At 36.2% G+C, this 21,642-nt stretch overlaps 2 protein-coding genes across 2 annotated transcripts; one reads left to right on the top strand and one right to left on the bottom strand.

Annotated features, from left to right (window-relative positions):
• The first annotated feature begins 13,960 nt into the window (after positions 1 to 13,960).
• On the top strand, positions 13,961 to 16,095 carry LOC132606246 (dimethylnonatriene synthase-like). The gene is made up of 2 exons (XM_060319655.1): positions 13,961 to 14,909; positions 15,271 to 16,095. The coding sequence occupies exons 1-2, from the start codon at positions 14,019 to 14,021 to the stop codon at positions 15,901 to 15,903; spliced, it is 1,524 nt and encodes a 507-aa protein (XP_060175638.1). The 5' UTR covers positions 13,961 to 14,018; the 3' UTR covers positions 15,904 to 16,095.
• Positions 16,096 to 17,015: 920 nt separating this feature from the next.
• LOC132606245 (2-alkenal reductase (NADP(+)-dependent)-like) lies at positions 17,016 to 19,918 on the bottom strand. The gene is made up of 5 exons (XM_060319653.1): positions 19,526 to 19,918; positions 18,352 to 18,529; positions 18,070 to 18,236; positions 17,919 to 18,001; positions 17,016 to 17,526 (listed from the first exon to the last, which is right to left on the bottom strand). Exons 1-5 carry the CDS (start codon positions 19,772 to 19,774, stop codon positions 17,148 to 17,150), a joined length of 1,056 nt encoding a protein of 351 aa, XP_060175636.1. The 5' UTR covers positions 19,775 to 19,918; the 3' UTR covers positions 17,016 to 17,147.
• Between the last annotated feature and the right edge of the window lie 1,724 nt (positions 19,919 to 21,642).

The following is a 21,642-nucleotide window of genomic DNA, read 5'->3' as shown; positions in this document are numbered from 1 at the left end:
GTATTGCCACATGTTGTCTTCTTGTTCATTTTTGGTTTCTTCTGTGGCTCCTTGCAACACCATATGATGAAAAAAAAAAAAGAGAATGTTGTTTAATTTCGACCAAAGATGACCAGGAAATTTAATTGCATCCTTTTCATAAAACTAGACGTTGACGAGCATTAAAAACTTTGAATCTAATCATACCTGATGAAATGTTAGATAAATACATAATATCGTTGTTTTCGTTCAAAGGAAGATAACGTTCGAAATAGAATTGTGTCAATACTTAGAAAAATAAAATAAAATACAATTTTACATTAGGAGGATTTCAGATGCACCTTTGAGAAATTCTTGAGATTACATTTACCGTAGAAGTTTGTCTCCAATTTGTCTACACTCAATTAATGATCGTAAAACATGCTGTATCTTTTAGGAAAAAACTTAGATGAACTCAAAATTTGTCAAAGTAATAGATACTTACATGACATTTGTTTCTACATGAACTTTATAATTTAATCATAGTTAATTATTATGCATTATCCTCTCTATTTATATCTCAAATAGTAAATTAGTATGATTTATTATAAATATTGAATGTGAGTAAGTATTTTTTTTCCTAGGATGGAGCAATATTAGACGGATTAGAATAACCTTTTTTCTATTTTTTTTTTAATTGAAATAACCTCTGTATATTGACGTCACATTTTTTTTTAAAACATTATGAACACTCTAGACATGGCAATATTAATTAATTTTGCGTGATTAATGTTAATATGTTGCGTGAGATACACATAGTACTACTAGTCCCCCAGCAATCATAAATATTACCACGATACACCCTAAACCACAGTTAACTGTTACCACTACAAATCAGTTAACAAATACACATATAACATTAACCACACAAAATTGTAGAGTCAGAGCCCTAATCCTCATTACATATAACTTTGGCTGTTATGAGCACCATGTTTGCCAACAATAAAAGAGAAGACACAACATACTTAGGCATAATTGGTGAGAACATTTGGGGATTAAAGAAACAAAGAGAAGAAAAGTGGAGGGAGAAAGGGGGAAAGGGTTTTTAAATGAAACCCTTGTGGGTCCGTGAATGAGTGTGGGTATAAAGACATGAATTTATTTTATTTTATTGTGGGGCTCACGTTTACATGGCATAAAATAATTAATTAATATTTTCATGTCAGATTTTTTTGATGACATATATAGTTGAGTGATTTTATTGATATGTAACAAAATTCAATGACTGTACTACATAAATTCTCAAAGTTCAGTGACCTTTTGAGATATTTACCCCCCAAATGTGTATATATTACTGTTTATATAAATGTATATATAATGATTTGTTTTTAAAAAAATTCTTCAATTACTTTTCTATCTGAATTTCATACTTTTTTTATTTGATATGTTTTAAATATTTTAAACTACTCTACTTGCCTCTTTCTCGTTGTCGACTAGACATCATTTCTTTGTTTTTCTTAGTTACTTGTTTTAATTTAATTTATTTTCATAGTTTCGGAATTCTTATTTACGAATTATTAATTTAGTTAGCTTGGTAGTTATAGTTTTCCATTATTAGTTTATTACCAAGAAAATTTTGGAGTTTGTTAAGTGCGTAGTTAAATTTAACAAATAAGTAGAGTTTAGCATTTAGGTATAAATTATATTGATGTTTGTTAAGTAATTTTTTTTAAAAATTTCTAAAGTTAGATAAATTTTCAAAGTTAACAAACTAAATAGATCTACAATTTATAATTTTGATTACACTTTATTTTATTTTTTTTATTAATTTTCTTAAAGTGCGGCCTCAAATTATTAAATAAAGAAAGAATAGTGGAGAAAACTCTTTTGGAGGTTCTTTTTTGAACCAAAATAAAGAGTGGAGGGTAAAACATTTTTTTGGGCAGATTGCCCTTCAAAGGTACTGGTCTTTAATTTTGGCCCCTCGAATTATTGTTCTATAATTTTTGTTCTTTGTCTAAAAATTTATGGGTCCCGGATTCGAACTCCTGCTCAGTCAAAAATTTTTTAAAAAAAAATTGCAAGGAAGAGTTTTGAATTCGCAAGGCAGAGTTTTGGATTCAAACTCTGCCTTAAGGTAGAGATTTGCCTGCCTTAAATTAGAGTTTTGCAGGCAAATTCTGCCTTGTGAATTCAAACTTTGCCTTGCGATTTTCTTTTTAATTTTTGACTGAGCAGGGGTTTGAACCCGAAACCCATGAGTTTTTTAGGTGAAGAATAAAAATTAAAGACCAGCAGTTTTAGGGGCAAAAATTAAAGACCACCCCCAAATAAGGGCAATCGTGCAAATTGCCTAGGGTAAAACCAATTTGTTAAGCTAGTGTTGCTTCTATTGACAAATGATATCGAAGGCTTCCGTCACCGCTGATACAAAATTCTAGGCCCGCCACTAAATTTAGAACACCATAAGGCATGTAGATTTTATTTTCTTTGCTACTCTTTTTTTTTTCAATCTTTTGTGGAAGTTGATGGTGAACAAGGGTTTTAAATACGTCATAATGTGGAAAAGCAGTATTGTGCATCATGTTTAAGAGAATCAAGGGGTTGCTTTGCTACTTGCATAAACATGTGGAACTTATTTATAACGGACAAAGAGTTTCAGGTCCAAATGTGGAATAATGCCTATATACAAATTAATATTGACTACAACACGATTATTAGGACTCATAGTCGGTGTAGATGTAGGACTCATAGTCCGTGTATTTGTATTGTACTAGGTTACCTATTTCTCTTATCATTATTCCTTTGTATTCATTATATATATATATATATATATATATATATATATATATATATATATATATATATATATATATATATATATATATGAATAAATATACCCAGCGATTGTTATCACATTATACTAATTCTCTGTACATGATATCAGACGTTCAGGGCAATCCAAAACCTATTCAATCGTCGTCTTTTTTTTTAGTCACTTCTTCCACGATAATTTGACTTCCCAGCCGCTTATTTCTTCCCTTTCTTCAGATGTCTTGCTTCCTTATGCCATGTCTAATTCTGATGAAGAACTCGAAAATAATTATAATGCGTTTATCTAAGTTTTAAATTTAATTGAAGTAAAAGTAGGTTAGCACAAATTGGCAATAAAAATTTACCTGCATATCCATCGGTGACCAATTCAAATTCAAATAGATAGTATTATTATTATATTATAGAAATGCTATTAGGAAACAAAGTTTTTGTTACACCAAATAAGCTTTGGCGCGAAGTTACAAAACACTTATCCACTTAGGAGTTAGGTGGATCCATAACCTAACAATTTTTAAATTTAAATAAATGTACTAGGAAGTCGTGAATATGTGTATCAGTATTTGTTCATTAGAGAATTTAATTGGTAATTCTTTAGTTGAACACGATACCATGTATTTTGTCGGCTTAAGTTTTAATTTTCATCATTTTCTTCCTTTCCCTTCTCTTGCCCCCAGGGTCCACCACTAAGAAGAATTTTGAGATAAAAATTGCCAAAAATGGATGATTTTGATAGATTATGTAAATATTAGTTAGAATATTTTGTAATCTCCTATTTTATGTTAGAATATTTTGTAATCTCCTATTTTAGGTTAGCTTTGCTTAACATATTATTTGGTAGAATTAGCTCCTTAATTCTAGCCTAACATTACGGCTGTATAGTTTGTATATTAACCAAGTCAAGGAATGAAAGGAGACACGGAAAACATTTCCTTCATGGTATCATATTAGGGTTTCTTCTTCTTCCTTCTTCTGCTACGCCCTAGTCCCTCTTTCTTCTTCCTCTTTCCGTCACCTTCACTCTCTAATACATCTGCCATGGGCGATGCAACACCCACTTCGGTTAAGTCCTCGTTCCACCCGGCCCTCGCGGTCTCGAATATCAAGAATCACATCTCTGTTATTCTTGAGATGGAGAACTCACAATACGGAACATGGGCCGAGCTTTTCAAGATTCATGCTCGTTCTCACAAGGCCCTTCATCACATTATTCCTCCCCCCACAGGTAAGGAGAAGCCGACTCCCAAAACTGATGAGGAAGTCGAATTATGGACGACCATTGATGCCACCGTGCTTCAATGGATATATTCGACAATTTCGAATGATCTGTTAAACACCATCATCGAACCAGACGCTACTGCCATGGACGCTTGGGTTGGCTTGCGTGATATATTCCAAGATCATCAAAACTCTCGTGCGGTGACTCTCGAACAAGAATTCACAACGACTTGTATGGAGGATTTTCCCAATGCCCCCGCCTATTGTCAACGTCTAAAGAGCCTTGCGGATCAATTGAAAAACGTCGGGGCTCCCGTGACGCATAGCCGCCTTGTCCTTCAACTGGTTTCGGGTCTCACAGAAGCGTACAAAGGGGTTGGGACACAAATTCGCCATGCTAAGCCTCTTCCCCCATTCACAGAGGCTCGGTCTTCCCTTGTTTTGGAAGAACGTGAACTTGCGGCCATGGTGTCACACGGGTCTGGTTCGGCTATGGTAGCCGCGGTCGACGACGCTGCACTGCACTCTAAAAACAAAAGCTCACACCGAGGGAAAAATAAAAATTCCCAATGCACAATTCTGGGAATGGCCGTAAGGGTGGTTCTGGCCGCGGCTCAGGGGGCGGTAAAAACACCTCCAGCGGACGCGGTGGTTCGGGCCGTAGCAGCGGTGATGTCACGACCCGACTAGGGGCCGCGACGGGTACCCGGGACTCACTACCGAGCACTGCTCGTTCTATTACTCATCATACTCATTTAATGCCCTTTTATCAAATTTATACTCAAATCATAAGAAAATCATTTTTCTTTTGAGAACATAAATACTTTTATATACATAAGCATCTCGGCTATCAAAATGATAATATACACATATATACATATATACAGTAGTGACCTTGTGAGACCATATAACCCACACTGCGCATCTACGAGCCTCTACTGGAGTGCTAGACATAAGGACGGGACAGGACCCCGTCGTGCCCAAACATATATATATACATATATACCAAAAGAATAATCAATTGCACCTCCGAAAAATGGAGTGCTCTTCAAATCAGCTAATAGCTCCTACAAGTCTGGATCAAGCTCACCTCCATATCTACCTGTGGGCATGAACACAACGTCCAAATAAAACGGACGTCAATACGAACATTGTACTGAGTATGAGAGGCATAAACAATAATAGTACGTCAATGAGATCAAGGAAGCATCAATAAGGAGCAATTGTATATGACTGTCACTTATAAAAGAAAGCACATACTGACTCACTTTATATCCATCATCATATCATATATGCATAAATGTATAAGCTACCCGTCCATATAGGTACGGTGTGATAATGTATAAGCTGCCCGTCCATATATGTACGGTGTGATAATAATTCACCTGCATCCAGGCCTCCCGCGTCCGGGATGTAAGCTGCCCACTATAGTGGTGTGTATGTCTGCCCGTCCAAATAGGCACGGTGTAATATCATATCATCATATACTCATCGTAATTCACATTTTCATACTTAGCATAGGCATATTACAACTTACTTTATTGATCATTTTATAGACCTATCATGACTTAGCATCATCATAAATTTATCATTGAAACATACATTAGAACTTGAAAGCAACTATGGCTATGTCGGGGTGACATAAGGTCGTGAACCCCCGATTCCATTATGGAGCATTTATAAGTATTATGCCTCACCTTGAAGGAAATACTATGTAAGGTGAGTGTATACAATAAATGACACCATTAACTGTATGGTACTCTGCCTCACCTTGAAGGAAGTAACATATAAGGTGAGTGGATACAATGAATGACTTCATTAGCCTTATGGTATTCTGCCTTACCTTGAAGAAAATAATGTATGAGGTGAGTGAAAGGAAGATATGTAGAGAGAGAGGGGCATTGATCGCAAACCTAGTGTATACAACGTACGACATCATTAGCGTTAGAGGAATATCATATCATGAACTCTAGAATCTTTATACTTAACTCATCATCATCAATATTGAACTCATAACACATCTCTTATCTCATTTGGCTATTCATGATCAGAGGCTCTTGGCTTTCCGGGATATAGAGAATTCGTAGAGAAGAAGGAAAATCATACCATAGGATTCATGCCATAGAAAGAAAATACTAGCCTCACATACCTTTGTTGTTTAACTAATATATCACTTGCTTGTTCTCCTTTGATGCCCATGTTTCTACCTTCAAGAGAAGTCGCATGAACGTTGGCCAATCGATTACTTAAACGTGCTTACTATTTCTAGGAAAATTTGGGCAGCATTTCCTTTGTTTATACTACTTTCCCCATGTCATATTTCAACTCCCAAGCGTCAATAATAGCATTCATAATATCATCGTCATTATTCAATTCCTACAATTTACTCTCATGGTCATCCATAGTAATAATCATACTACAACGTTACATTCATTCTCATCTAATGTTTCTCTCATACGCCTAACATCATTCATAACGTGATTACAATCTCAACATATCAAGATTCATAATTCATATTAATCCATTATTCACAATTGTCACTAATCTCACCTTTTGTAATCCATTTTCCATTTTCTTCCATAATCCAAGTGTTTCAACCTTTTCATACCTTAAACAACATAGAATAATCATGAAAATCACCTTTGAATGCGTAGGAACGGGTTTTGGTTGGTAATACTTCACTTGGAGAAAACCCTGACTTCACTCCCAAGAGAATTCTCGACTTGGAAGAACCCTAGTGAGCTTCCTTGCACTTGATTCACTTGAATTCTTGAGATTGATCTTTGTTTTCCTTTGTATTCTTGTAGATGAAGTTTGTGGAACCTTCTAGAGGTCTTGAGAGATGAAGAAGTGCGTGTGAAAATGAAATAAATGAAGTGGGATCACATATATAAAATCAGAACTTATTCAGCTCGTCGGGACTTCCACGGACACTTTCACGGTCCGTGGAACATTTCACGGTTCGTGGAACTAGTCATGGTTCACCACTGGCCAGTCATCATCTCTGCTGGGTATTCCACGGACCAGTATACGGTCCGTGGAAGGTTTCACGGACCGTGAAACATGGTCGTGGAACTTACAGCTTCTTCCGAAGTTGTTCTCGTCGTTCGTTTGATCTCCAATCCTTATACAACCTTCTTAACACTTGTTTAATACTTCATTAATGATCTAAACATCCCTATAACTCATCCTCAAGACCTAACCAAACAATTCTTAACGCAATAGTTTACGAAACCTTTCCCAAACCTCACTTATACTCCACTTATTCTTATCAATCCTTATTCCATTAATTCATATAGCTCCAAGATCTCAACGTATGCATTCCAAAACCGCTAATTATCCATCTTATAATCTTAAGAACTTCCTATTATCCTTAAGCTCACGTTGGTTCATTCACTATGCGACGACATGAAATTTCCAAGGTGTAACAGGTGGTGCACAGCCAGCGGGCTCCTCTTCGCAGCAGTGGCATGCCGGACAACTTGGTCACTGGCAGTGGGTACCGCAGCCTCGATAGGTGGCTTCTCCTCCCCCATTTTTGTACCCGACCACCTCTTGGGCTCGTCCCCCAACTGGACCACCACGATAGCAAGGTATATTGGGCCCTCCTCCAGCCCAGTAGCTATACACGGCAGCCGTAGCACCTCATGGGTCGTATGTTCCAACCGACATCGAGTCCGCAATGCATACCATGACCTTGAACCCACCCGATCAAAATTGGTACATGGATACCAGGGCCACTTCTCATATGACATCCTCGAACGGTAATCTCTCGTCTTATTTTAATTTGAGCAATCAAAATAATGGTATTGTTGTGGGAAATGGTCATTCGATTCCAATTCGTGGTTGTGGTCATACTAGTTTGCCTCTCCCAAACCCCCCTTTATCCTTACGGAATGGCTTACATGCTCCTAAACTCATTAAGAATTTAATTTAAGTACGGAAGTTTACTACTGATAATTCTGTGACTGTTGAATTTGATCCATATGGGTTTTCTGTGAAGGATTTTCAGACGGGGATGGCACTAATGCGGTGTGATAGTCAGGGAGATCTTTATCCAATCACCACCATCAAATATCCAACCACCACTCCATCAACTTTTGCGGCTTTGTCCTCTTCTTTTTGGCATGATCGTTTGGGTCATCTGGGAAATTCTATTTTGGATTGTCTTAGGCTCAATAAGAGCATTGAATGTAATAAATCTAGTCATTCTAGTATTTGTCGTTCTTGGTAAACATATTAAGTTGCCGTTTGATTCTTCTATTTCCGAAACTTTGATGCCATTTGATATTATTCATAGTGATTTGTGGACCTCTCCCATGTTAAGTTCATTGGGTCATCAGTATTATGTTCTTTTTTTGGATGATTTTTCGAAGTTTTTATGGACTTTTCCTTTAGCTAAGAAATCCGATGTGTATGCGAAATTCTTACTTTTAAAAGCCCACATTCATACCCAATTTGAACGTCATATTAAAAATGTCCAATTTGATAATGGGAAGGAATATGATAATGGTAAATTCGGGAAATTTTGTGAGTCTAATGGGATGTCATTTCGTCTTTCTTGTCCACATACGTCCTCACAAAATGGGAAAACCGAAAGAAAAATCTGATCTATCAATAATATCACTCGGACTCTCCTTGCTCATGCTTCTCTTCCCCCTTCGTTTTGGCATCACACCTTACAAATGGCAACATATCTTCTTAATATTTTACCAAGCAAATTATTGGGTCATGTTTCTTCTCTTCAAGTGCTATACCAAAGAAAGCCATCTTACTCTCATCTTTGGGTTTTTGCGTGTTTATGCTATCCCCTCTTTCCTTCTACGACTATCCACAAATTGCAAGCTCGGTCTACACCGTGTGTATTTTTGGGGTATCCTACGAATCATAGAGGGTATAAATGTTATGATTTATCGTCCAACAAAATCATTATCTCTCGTCACGTAATTTTTGATAAGAATGTTTTCCCATTTTCCAATTTACATTCTCCCACTTCAACTACTTATGATTTTTTGGATGATGGGATTTCCCCATTTTGGTTGCATTATATGGCTACTGATCTGGATATTCAGCCCCGACCACCCCACGCTGCACCCGTGACCCAGCCGAATATCCCCCCTCCCACCGTGGATCGTACTGCCGCCTCCCCTCTATTGGCAGCGCATGGGCCAGCCGCCTCCCCTGCCGCCGAACCCCCTCCGTTGATAACTCCATAAACAAATCCACCTTCCCCTCTCCCCTCTGCCTTGGGCTAACAACCATCTGCTCCGTCTCCCACACCCACACAAACACCACCCCAGCCGCCCCAATCTACCAATCAGCTGCGAATGGTGACCCGGAGTCAACATGGTATTTTTAAGCCAAAACGTACGTTTAACTTGAATACCATGGTTACCAGATCCCCTCTCCCTCATAACCCTGTGACCGCCCTTCGTGACCCGAATTGGAAAATGGCTATGGATGATAAATTTGATGCTCTTATTAAAAATAAGACGTGGGAGTTGGTGCCCCGTCCACCTAATGTGAATGTTATTCGTTCTATGTGGATTTTCACTCATAAAGAAAAGTCTAATGGTGATTTTGAGAGGCATAAAGCCTGTCTTGTAGGTGATGGAAAGACTCAACAGGTTGGCATTGATTGTGGTGAGACCTTCAGTCCGGTGGTCAAACCGGATACGAGTCGTACCATTCTCAGCCTTTCATTATCAAAGAAGTGGACTATTCATCAGCTAGATGTCAAGAATGCTTTCTTACACGATGAGCTCAAGGAAACAGTGTATATGCATCAACCTATGGGTTTCAGAGATCCTACTCATCCGGATTATGTATGTTTACTCCGTAAGTCCTTATATGTACTTAAGTAGGCCCCGCGAGCATGGTACAAGCGTTTTGCAGATTATGTCTCTTCTCTTGGTTTTTCAAACAGCAGATCTGACAATTCTTTGTTCATCTACAACAAGGGGTCCGAGATGGCATACATTTTACTTTATGTTGATGATATTATTCTTACTGCTTCCTCAGATTATCTCCGATGCTCCATTATGGCTCTCCTTGCCTCGGAATTTGCTATGAAGGATCTGGGTCCTTTGAATTATTTCCTTGGCATTCATGTCACTCGCCATAAGGATGGCATGTTTCTTTCGCAACGTAAGTATGCGGAAGAAATTATTGATCGAGCTGGGATGTCTTCTTGTAAGGCTACTTCTACTCCGGTTGATACTAAACCGAAGGTGAGCAGCACATCGGGTGCTCCATATGATGACCCGACTCACTATCGCAATCTCGTAGGTGCACTTCAGTATCTTACTTTCACAAGGCCGGATATATCTTATGCTGTTCAACAGGTATGCTTACACATGCATGCTCCGCGAGATGATCATATGCATGCTCTTAAGCGCATCATCCGTTATATTCGGGGTACACTTGATTATGGTTTGTATCTTTATCCATCCTCAGTTACTAACCTACTTTCCTACACTGATGCGGATTGGGGGGGGGGGGGGGGGGGCTGCCCTGACACACGTCGGTCGACGTCTGGTTATTGTGTCTTCCTTGGAGATAACTTGATATCTTGGTCTTCGAAACGCCAACCTACCCTCTCTCGTTCGAGTGCTGAGGCGGAGTATAGGGGGGTTGCTAATGTTGTCTCCGAGTCATGCTGGATTCGAAATCTTCTGTTAGAATTACATTGTCTTATTCATAAGGCTACTATGGTATATTGTGACAATGTAAGTGTCATTTATCTTTCTGGAAATCCAGTGCAACATCAGCGCACCAAGCACATTGAAATGGACATCCACTTTGTTCGTGAGAAGGTTGCGCGAGGACAGGTTCGTGTCCTTCATGTTCCATCACGTTATTATATTGCCGATATTTTCACCAAAAGACTACCACAAGTCTTATTTGAAGATTTTCGGGACAGTCTCAGCGTTCATAAACCTCCCGTTTCGACTGCGGGGGTGTGATAGATTATGTAAATATTAGTTAGAATATTTTGTAATCTCCTATTTTAGGTTCGAATATTTTGTAATCTCCTATTTTAGGTTAGCTTTGCTTAACATATTATTTGGTAGAATTAGCTCCTTAATTCTAGCCTAACATTACGGTTGTATAGTTTGTATATTAACCTAGTCAAGGAATGAAAGGAGACACGGAAAACATTTCCTTCATACTACAGATAATACGATAATACACATCAAGCATATTTCAAGTGTGCAATCTGGTTCTTTCTGTCATTAAATTTTAAGTGTTTTATTTTTATTTTTTTATTTGCTCTTCCGTTGGTGATCCCCAAAATTATGTGTTTCTATAAAAATGATCCTCCGTTTCTATTTATATGCTTACTTTCGTTCTTAGTTTGTTTCAAAACTTATTCAGTGTTTCTATAAAAATGATCCTCCGTTTCTTTTTATATGTCTTACTTTCGTTCTTAGTTTGTTTCAAAACTTATTCACTTAACTATGGTTATGATACTTGTCAACGTAATTAAATCTTGATCTTTAAAAATTAAATAGGACATATGCCTCACATTTAGATGTGTACTTGATGAAAGGGGGAAAAAGGATAAGAGGAGCCGGATCTGAATTAAATGACAATGGAGAGGAGCCGGATTTGAATTAAATGTGTACATGTCAATGTATTTTCTGCCTGTCTTCGTTCACTGTGGCTCCACGTGAATTCCTTGAATAAATTGGGATTTTTTACTGTTATTTTTTCTTTTTTCTCATTTGCATCTTATGAATTGTGAATATATAATCACTAGCTCCAAGCTTTGTTTCTTTTCCGTGCGAGACAAGGCAGGATTGTCTATTCGAAAAGTCAAGGGAAAACTATTTAACAAAGAGAGGCAACACATACACTTTGAAAGAGTCAAAAGATTTAGACACAAGTTTTACAAGGTGACAAGCAAAAGCAATCTTTTGGCTGTTAATTTTCTTTTCAATGTTTTGATACTTGATAGTAAGAAAAAGAAAAGTCAATGAGGTTTAACTGTTCCAAAAAAAAAAAAGAGAGAAGTTTTCCATTGGCATTGAGGTTATGAATTTTTTATTCCCTACAAAAATCATAATTAACAGTGTTCACATAATTTTTTTACGGGCAATTCGCAGAATTGCCCTTTTTTTGGGGGTGGTATTTAAATTTTGCCCTCATATTTGTGGTCTTTAAATTTTGTCCTTCGGCTAAAACCCATAGGTTCCGGGTTTGAACCCCCGCTCAGTCAAAAAATTTTAAAAAATTTGCAAAGCAGAGTTTAAATTTCGCTATGCCTCCTCCGGCAGACTTTTAGTCATGTTTAACTAAAAGTCTGTCGGAGGGGGCAGACTTTGCCTTGAAGCATATATACGTATTTTTTTTTTAACTTTTCAAGGTAAACTTTTAGTAATGCCTTAACTAAAAGTGTGCCCCATAAAACATAACTAAAAGTATGCCCCATAAGGCGTAAGTTTTCCTTAAGGCATAACTAAAAGTTTGCCTTATAAGGCAAAGTTTAAATTTTGCTATGCCCCCTCCGGCAGACTTTTAGTTGTGTTTAACTAGAAGTCTACCGGAGGGGGCAGACTTTTAGTTGTGTTTAACTAAAAGTCTGCCCCCTCCAGCAGACTTTGCCTTGAAGCATATATATATATATATATTACTTTTCAAGGTAAACTTTTAGTTATGCCTTAACTAAAAAGTGTGCCCCAAAGACATAACTAAAAGTATGCCCATAAGGCGGAACTTTTCCTTAAGGCATAACTTAAACTTTCTATGCCTTAAGAAAAGTTCTTGCCTTATGGGGCATAATTTTGTTATGCCTTAACTAAAACTCTGCCCCATAAGGCATAACTAAACTATGTCTTAGGAAAAATTCTGCCTTATGGGGCAGACTTTTAGCTATGCCGGATCGGGCATAACTTTAGCTTTTCCTTAAAGATTGTATGCTGGATCCGGCATACACTCCCCCAGTCCTGTCTGGCGAAATTATTTTTTTATTTTATGCCTGAGCGGGGGTTCGAACCCAGAACTTCATGTATTCGCCCACCTTTCCAAGCAAAGGACAAAACTTAAAGACCACAAATATGAGGGGCAAAATTTAAAGATCACAAATTTGAAGGGCAAAATTTAAAGACCACCCCAAAAGAAGGGCAATCCGCGCAAAAAAATGTTTTTTTTTTACAGGGAAGCCTAAGAACATGGTAATTAAGAATTGCCATCGTGTAACTAGTTAAATAGGTCGTAGGTTCAACTTATGGAAACAACCTCTTGCAAAAATGTAAGATAAGGTTGTGCACCGAATTATCCTCTTTATATAACTTTTGAATAGACGTGCTCTGTAACTATCAGTAAGCAAGTAGTTCCTATACTACTGCACGGTAACATTAAGTACATATCTTGATCGTGAAAATCAGCTTCAATTTTAGACAACCTTATATTTAAACACTGTATAATTTATGTCAAAAATATGGAAGACAATTCCCATATAATGAAAACATCTTTAGGAGACAAGTGTGCAACTGCAAGTCAGAATTGAACGTTAGATAAAAAAAATAAACTTTGTTTTGAAGATCATTTTAGGGAAGAAAAGCACTGTAAATTTTATATGCTTGATAAGACAAAATAATCATTTTAAGACCTAAACTATCTATAAATGAAAAGGAGATATTAAAGACAAAAGGTCCTACGTTCAATTCCTTACGATATTTTGTGGTCTAATTTCCTTGATACTATTTCTTATTCACAAAAATTTCCTTGATACTATTTGCCCTACACTTTCGAGGAAACTACAAATTAATGACAATACAAATGACTGGTGCTTACTTTTCAAATCTTGTGCTCTGAGGGGTCAATAGTTGTATGATTTAGTAGAAGTTTACAAGAGTCATTTTCACTGTATAGAAATTGGACTACATGGTCAAGGTCTCAATTTCAGTGCAATCCAAGTCCCACCTACTTCTTCTATAAATATTTCTCATTTCTTTACAAACTAAACTAAACTTTTTCAACCTTCATCATCCCTTACCCAATTAAATATGGAGAATTCTTGGTTTTTTCTAGCCTTGGTAGGGCTAGCTGCATTAGCTTTTCTCTGTAAACTTACCACTACCCGACGCCCGGATAACCGGAAGCTACCACCAGGTCCAAAACCATGGCCCATCATTGGAAATTTGAACCTACTTGGTTCCATCCCGCATCAATCTTTTGACTTGCTTTCCAAGAAATATGGAGAGTTGATGCTGCTGAAATTTGGCTCCAGGCCGGTACTTGTGGCATCATCTCCTGAAATGGCAAAACAATTTCTAAAAATACATGATGCAAATTTCGCCTCCCGTCCTCTGCTAGCTGGTGGAAAGTATACAAGCTATAACTATTGTGACATGACATGGGCACCCTATGGTCCCTATTGGCGCCAAGCACGACGAATTTACCTCAACGAGATATTTACCCCAAAAAGGCTAGACTCGTTCGAGTACATTCGTGTTGAAGAAAGGCAGGCCTTAATTTCCCAGCTACATGCCCATGCTGGAAAGCCGTTTTTCCTCAAAGACCATTTGTCACGGTTTAGCCTGAGCAGCATGACAAGGATGGTTATGAGGAACAAGTATTTTGGTGAATCAACAGTTAGGGCGGAAGATTTGCAGCACCTGGTAGACCAATGGTTTTTACTTAATGGTGCTTTTAATATTGGAGACTGGATTCCATGGCTCAGCTTCTTGGACCTACAGGGCTATGTGAAACAAATGAAGGCTTTGAAAAGAACTTTTGATAAGTTCCACAACATTGTCCTAGATGACCACAGGGCTAAGAAGAATGCGGAAAAGAACTTTGTCCCAAAGGATATGGTGGATGTCTTGTTGCAGATGGCTGAAGACCCTACTATGGAAGTCAAACTCACTAATGACTGTGTGAAAGGGTTAATGCAGGTTAGTTCCTACTAGTGTTCATGGTCAAAAACACACTATCACTTTTTCGCGTGTTTCACACCTCAACTATCAGTTGTTCCTTTTTCCTACCTGAACTATCACCATCTATATATTAAAACACACCTTGAAGCTGACTATGCCAACTATTAAATGTTCCCTTTCCTACTGAACTATCATCATCTACTCAAGGTGTGTTTTAAATTGTAATAAATAGATGGTGATAGTTTAGGTAGGAAAATGGAAATAGTTGGGGTGGGAAACACATGAAAAAATGATAGTTCAGGTGTGTTTTTCACCATTACAATCTCTCATGATTTTCTCTTGTTTTAGACAAACTTCTAACCTTGCTAAACTATGGCAGGATCTACTAACTGGAGGAACAGATAGCTTGACAGCAGCAGTGCAATGGGCTTTTCAAGAACTTCTTAGACAGCCAAGGGTTATTGAGAAGGCAACCGACGAGCTTGACCTGGTTGTGGGGAAGGAGAGATGGGTAGAAGAGAGAGATTTTTCACAGCTGTGTTACATTGAAGCAATCATCAAGGAAACACTAAGGTTACATCCTCTTGGAACTATGCTAGCACCACATTGTGCTATTAAAGATTGTAACGTGGCCGGTTATGACATAGAGAAAGGAACGATCGTTCTGGTGAATGCTTGGACAATTGGAAGGGACCCCAAGTACTGGGATAGAGCACAAGAGTTTCTCCCCGAGAGGTTCTTAGAAAAGAACATTGACATGGATGGACATAACTTTGCTTTCTTGCCATTTGGCTCGGGGCGAAGGAGGTGCCCTGGCTATAGCTTGGGACTTAAGGTTGTCCGAGCAACTTTAGCCAACATGTTGCATGCATTCAACTGGAAACTACCTGAAAGTATGAAGCCAGAAGGCATAAGTGTGGAAGAACATTATGGGCTCACCACACATCCTAAGTTTCCTGTTCCAGTGATCTTGGAACCTAGACTCTCTTCACATCTCTATCTTGGTACCTAGACTCTCTTCACATCTCTATCTTGGTACCTAGACTCTCTTCACATCTCTACTCCCCTATCGCTTGATCCTAAGTGCTTCCTGTTATAGCATATCCTTGTTCCTCTAAGAAATAGTGGATAGTTCGTACCATAGGAAGAAACCTATGCCTAAAGTTTTGGATTACTATTACTAAAAGTGAACAACTTTTTGGTATTTGTCTATTCTGTTTTCCGAATTAGCTTATTCAATAAAAAAGAAGAGCTCTATCTATGAATAAACATAGATGTTATATGTAATATGCTTTAATATTTTATTGGGCATGCACTTTCAATAATCCCACAGCCATCACTGCACTTTCTCACCACAAAGAGAAAAGCAAGAATATACTAGTAGTAATTCTCAACTGTGCAAAATAACTGGAGGACTACTTTTATTCTTTAGAAGTCATGTCAGTTTCAAAATGGTCACTTGAACCTTCAGACCCCTAGCTGAGTTATCTTCTAATTTACGAGCATACAATTTTAGACCAAGACTGCGTACTTGACTAGAAGGCTTCGTGTCATATGATCTTCCAATCAATTATTACACGGGAGAGAAGCCTAAATCCTAGTTCATGTTAGCCTTCAACCATTTATTTTCATAGTTAAAAAATGGCTTAATACATATCCAGTTCCTTAAATGTCAGGATATTCCATTTAAACACTCAAACTAAGCCTTGTTCCAATTGAATACCTCAAATCCTAATAAAGTGTTCCAATTAGATACTTTTGGTTAAAATAAATAATTGCACGTGTTTTATTAGTTAAGTTACATCAACCTCAAGTAGAATATCCCTAGCTTTTACGGCTTATTGAGGCGAATGCGTGGTTAACTTAACTACCTAATACACGAATGAAAACACACGCAAAATATTTTTCAAAATTTGAACCGGAAGTGTCTAATTGGAACACCTCATTTGGAGTTGAGGTGTACAATTGAAACAAGGCTTAGTACGAGTGTCTAAATGGAATATCCTAAAAAGTTTAAGGGGCTATCTATGTATTAAGCATTGCAAAAATTATCACTTTTTTGCTTCTCAAATACAACCCTCATTCTTACTCTTACATTATGTCATATTTTGAAACTCCACAACGTTTTCACCAGAAAACTAATACAACAATTTATTCAAAAGGAGGATTACATCAATATCATCAGTATATTGCTTTGACAGCGTTTGATAGGAAGGATGAATGAAATACAGAAATTTTTTGTTTTCATTCAAGTTCTCAGTCAGTTGAAACCTGAATAATCTGCTTTCCGACATTTCGCCCGTGATAAATACCAACGAAAGCAGATGCAGCATTTTCTAAACCCTCAGCAATGTCTTCTACAAAAACCAGTTTTTTCTCTCTTATAAGCTGAATAGCAAACTCGAGGTATTCTGGAACCTTGTGCCGGAAGTCAAACTCAGAAAAACCTTCCATTTGTAATCTCTTCGTGATAAGGCAAAACAAATTGTGAATACCATCTGGTTTCTTTAAATTGTACTGAGAGATCATCCCAGAAACTGCAATCCTACCATAGAGATTCATGTGCAAAAGTACCTCATCCAGCATATTTCCTCCAACGTTCTCAAAGTAAACATCAATACCTTTGGGGAAGTGCCTTCATTTTGCATAGACAGTTAAAGAAACATGTCATTCCACAGAAAGTGAATTTTGCAAAAAGCATGTCTTACCTTAACCAAATTTAACATAGCAAACTAGTCTCAGACTCATAATATTCGAAAATAAATTTCAGCATTTGTCAATTCACTTTGCAGACAGATGAAGAAACCATTATACAGAAAAGTGATGTTCTGAAATGTATTTCTACCCATAACCCAAATTTAACAACTACTAGTTTTAGACTCATAAAATTCGATAATTAACTTCAACATTTGTCTGTAAATGAGGTCTTATCTAAGCTCATTCTATGTGTTTCAGTGTCTTCGTTAGCACGAGAAGCAAATTCTATATATATTTAAGTTATAAAAGAAGATAATAGCAATTGCCAACCTTTTCAAGGCTCCAGCAAAATCATTCCCTTCTTTGTAGTTGAAAGCATCATCGAAGCCAAGTTCTGATTTTAAAAGATTTACCTGCAAAACAGGTGCAGCACCTCTTTAATAATGCCTACTTGCATATAAACTCAAAAGTGGAATATTACCTTTTCATCAGTACTAGCGCTGCCAACAACATAACAACCTTTCATTTTTGCGAATTGTCCAACAAGCTGACCAACTCCTCCTGCTGCAGAGGAGACATACACTATATCTCCTTCCTTAGCAGAGCATACATTATTAAAGCCAATATAGGCTGCAAGTCCTGGCATACCTGTAAGTTCATTGTTATGGTGACATCGCGTGTTTTATCAGAAAGAACAACCTGCAAGTGACTATATAAAAGGGGAACGGGCATATAATTAGGAAATATAAATAGAAATTGGTACCTAGAATTCCAGCATAGTATGAGAGAGGCACATCTGTATATTTGATCTTGAAAAGTCCATTTGGATTAAGAATCAAGCTATACTCTTCCCAACCAGTCATTCCCCAGATATAATCCCCCTCATCAAAATCTGCATTTGCTGATTTAATAACTTTTGCCACACCAAGTCCAATAATGACCTAAAAGTTATCCAAATTCAAATTGGAAAATCACTATCAAGAAATCAAAACTCTACTCATTCAGGAACCCAAAAAACATCAAAAGTGGCATTCAAGAATTCATGGGTAATATGTGAAGGAGATAGACCTAATATCGAACAAGCTATAATTTATTCCTTAAACTTAATGCCCCTTTGAAAATATGCATTTGCTAATTTGGTACAAGGACAATAATGATGCCAAAATTAGCCGAACTCAAAGGGGAAATCACTATCAAGAATCCAAATTGAAACAGCAAAATTAAGGGGTTTATTTGCTCTACTCCTCTCCTCCGTCCCCCATCAACCCACCTAATTCACCCAGTAACTGTTAAAGAAATGAATCTTGGGCCTAACTCAACCCCAAAAGCTAGCTCACGAGGGGAGGATTCCCGAGTACATATAAGGAGACCAGTCATTCCTTTTTTATCCGATGTGGGACTCTTCAACAGTAATCATAAAAATAAGTTAGCAGCATTCAAGAATCCATTGGTAAAACGACAAGATAGACTTAGAGCCTGTTTGGATGGGCTAATAACTTATGACTTACATGCGTAAGCCAAATGTTAGGAATCCTAGATTATTGTTTTTGGCTCATTTTTGTTATTTTAGCTTTAAAACAAGTGCTTAAAAACATTGTTTTATCTTACTCAAACACTACAAAAGTGCTTAAAAGCATTTAAAGTAGTCAATCAAAAACAGGCTCTTAATTAGGAATCAACTTGTTGTTAACCAATAATTACTTACACATAATGCCCCTCTTAAAAATCAATTTTTGCTAACTTTATCACCTCTGCCACACCAAGCATAACAGCCTAAAAGATTACCCAAATACAAAGGGAAATAAAATATCACAGGCAAGAATCCAAATCAAATCATCTTACATTAATGGTTAAAATTTAGCCACCCACCCAAACAAACAAACCTTAGAACAACACTCAAGAATGCAATGAGTAAATGTGAAGAAAATTGGACTTACAGAACCAGGTTGGAATGAGGCCAGTAAAGAAATATCCTTAGACTTATGAGCAGACATCTTGTGTCTCATGTAAGGGTCACAACCCAAGTAAAGATTCTTTACAAACAAACCATTTGGCCCTTGAGGTATTTGGGAACTTATCATTGAACTTCTTAGTTCAAAATCAGTCTCTTTAGGATACCCTTCAACATAATTCTTGAACACAACTTGTTTGTTGGGTAACATCATGCTAGAATGCTCAGCTTCCATTAATTCCTCTAATTATTTCCTTTCCAATTCCCTCTGTTTTCTGGAACTCTGTGAGTGTATTGCGGCTGCTCTTTTTGATAGCCTGAAGCTTTTTGTAACGCCTAACACAGTAGGTGGACTCAAAGTTGTCGCAATTGGCAACTAAGTACATGTTATGTATAGGGTTGATACGCTTATTAACGAAGTCAAAAGTTAGAGAAAATTTACCATATTATTCCTAATTATTGCAAAGTAACTTAATGATTAAAATTAATAAAATATATTTTAAAAATTATACAGTCATTAAGAATTTTTTAAATTTATCAATTCAATAATTAATAATAAAAATAAAATAGGTATGAAATGATAACTTATTTTTTAATTTTTCAAAATGATCAAGTAAAATGGAACTTTTTTTAATAAACAGATAAGTAAAAATAGATGGAGCGAGTATTTTGTTTTGTTTCATATGTATTACCTTAATTAAGCATGAAATTGAGTCAAAGTTTTGAATTTATAATTTAAACTAAAGATGAGTATAATATATATTAAAATATTTTAGAAATTTGTGATCCGAAAAATCTATGTAAATGTTAACATTAAAGATTATTAAATATAAAAATATTTCTTTAAGCAAATTAAAATAAAAGTAAAATATATAAATTAAAATTAAAAAATACTCCCTCCGGTCAAAATAAATATTCATTTAGCCTTTAGCACACCCTTTAAAAAAATACTAACTCCTAAAAAAATATTATTATTTTGATTAAACAATTCTTAATTGAATACTAGTACCAAATTAATATAGTATCTTGATTATATAAAAACTCACTTACATAAATAGAAGAAAATTTAAAGAAAATAATTAATTATTTCTTAATTATATAAGTGAACACATATTTTAAATCAAAATAAAAAAATTAAAAGGCTACATTTTTTTTTTTTTGATAATGAATTAAATGGCTACTTATTATGAATTGGAAGGAGTATTAAAGAGTATTTTATGTACACGATCTAAGAAATGCGAATAAGCACACAGCTGGGCGTCCACATTCTTGCTTCAGCATTCAAAGATATTTTCGGTATTTCGTATTTTTGATAGCTCAAAAGACTGTACCATATTGCTTTATAGATGTACGTTTTGAGATATGGACAAAACAACCTGCTTATGTTCCATTTATTACCCTGCCAAAAAGCTTTACATACTTCAGTTTTTCTACACCTCTGGGGCCCATTTGCTTTTCTTTGCATTTATTTTATCCTTGAACACTCGTGGACCTCATCTCTTATTTTGCATATTGTGTTTAGTGCTCTGTACATAACAACTACTTCCTCAGTTTTAATTTATGTGAATTTATTTGACTGAATATAAATTTTAAAAAAAAAAAAAATTGTGATCTTAAATGAGTCACATTTATTTTTTGTGACCGTAAATCATTACATAAAGGTAAAGTGTTTTCAAATATAGAAAGAAATCATTCTTTTTGGCACAGATTAATAAAGAAATAGATTCACATAAATTGAAACAGAGGAAGTATTTGTTATAATAACTTGTTGATTTTTGTGGCAAATGACTTTTTTGTAGTTAATTATTCAATAAACTGTGTATTAGACTAAAGAATTGAATTCATTCGTGTTTTGATTTCACTTCAGCTATAAAAAGAAAAAATTGGGATTAAATTGAAATTATTTTATAAGATAATTGATTTATTACGTTATAAAAGAAATTTGGGATTAATTTTTTATATCATTTACTGAAATGATTTTATATGACAATTTACTTGTGATATTGAATTTAATTTCTTATTTATTTTTGTAATATTGAGTTTTGAATTTAACTTTTAAAAATTTATAGGACATATTAGATTATAGAATTACAACACAATGAA

The sequence above is a fragment of the Lycium barbarum genome, chromosome 8 (genome assembly GCF_019175385.1).
Source record: "Lycium barbarum isolate Lr01 chromosome 8, ASM1917538v2, whole genome shotgun sequence".
Taxonomy (NCBI): Eukaryota; Viridiplantae; Streptophyta; class Magnoliopsida; order Solanales; family Solanaceae; genus Lycium; species Lycium barbarum.
Note: the sequence above shows the minus strand (reverse complement) of the source record. Positions and strands in the feature narration are given on the sequence as shown.

Coding starts and splice junctions, on each gene's coding strand:
- LOC132606246 (XM_060319655.1), top strand. CDS start 14,019: ATGGAGAATTCTTGGTTTTTTCTAGCCTTGGTAGGGCTAGCTGCATTA. Junction 14,910..15,270: donor GTGTGAAAGGGTTAATGCAG/GTTAGTTCCTAC, acceptor AAACTATGGCAG/GATCTACTAACTGGAGGAAC.
- LOC132606245 (XM_060319653.1), bottom strand. CDS start 19,774: ATGGAAGCTGAGCATTCTAGCATGATGTTACCCAACAAACAAGTTGTG. Junction 18,530..19,525: donor CCTCATTCCAACCTGGTTCT/GTAAGTCCAATT, acceptor GATAACTTTTAG/GTCATTATTGGACTTGGTGT. Junction 17,527..17,918: donor TTTGCTGGAGCCTTGAAAAG/GTTGGCAATTGC, acceptor TGCAAAATGAAG/GCACTTCCCCAAAGGTATTG.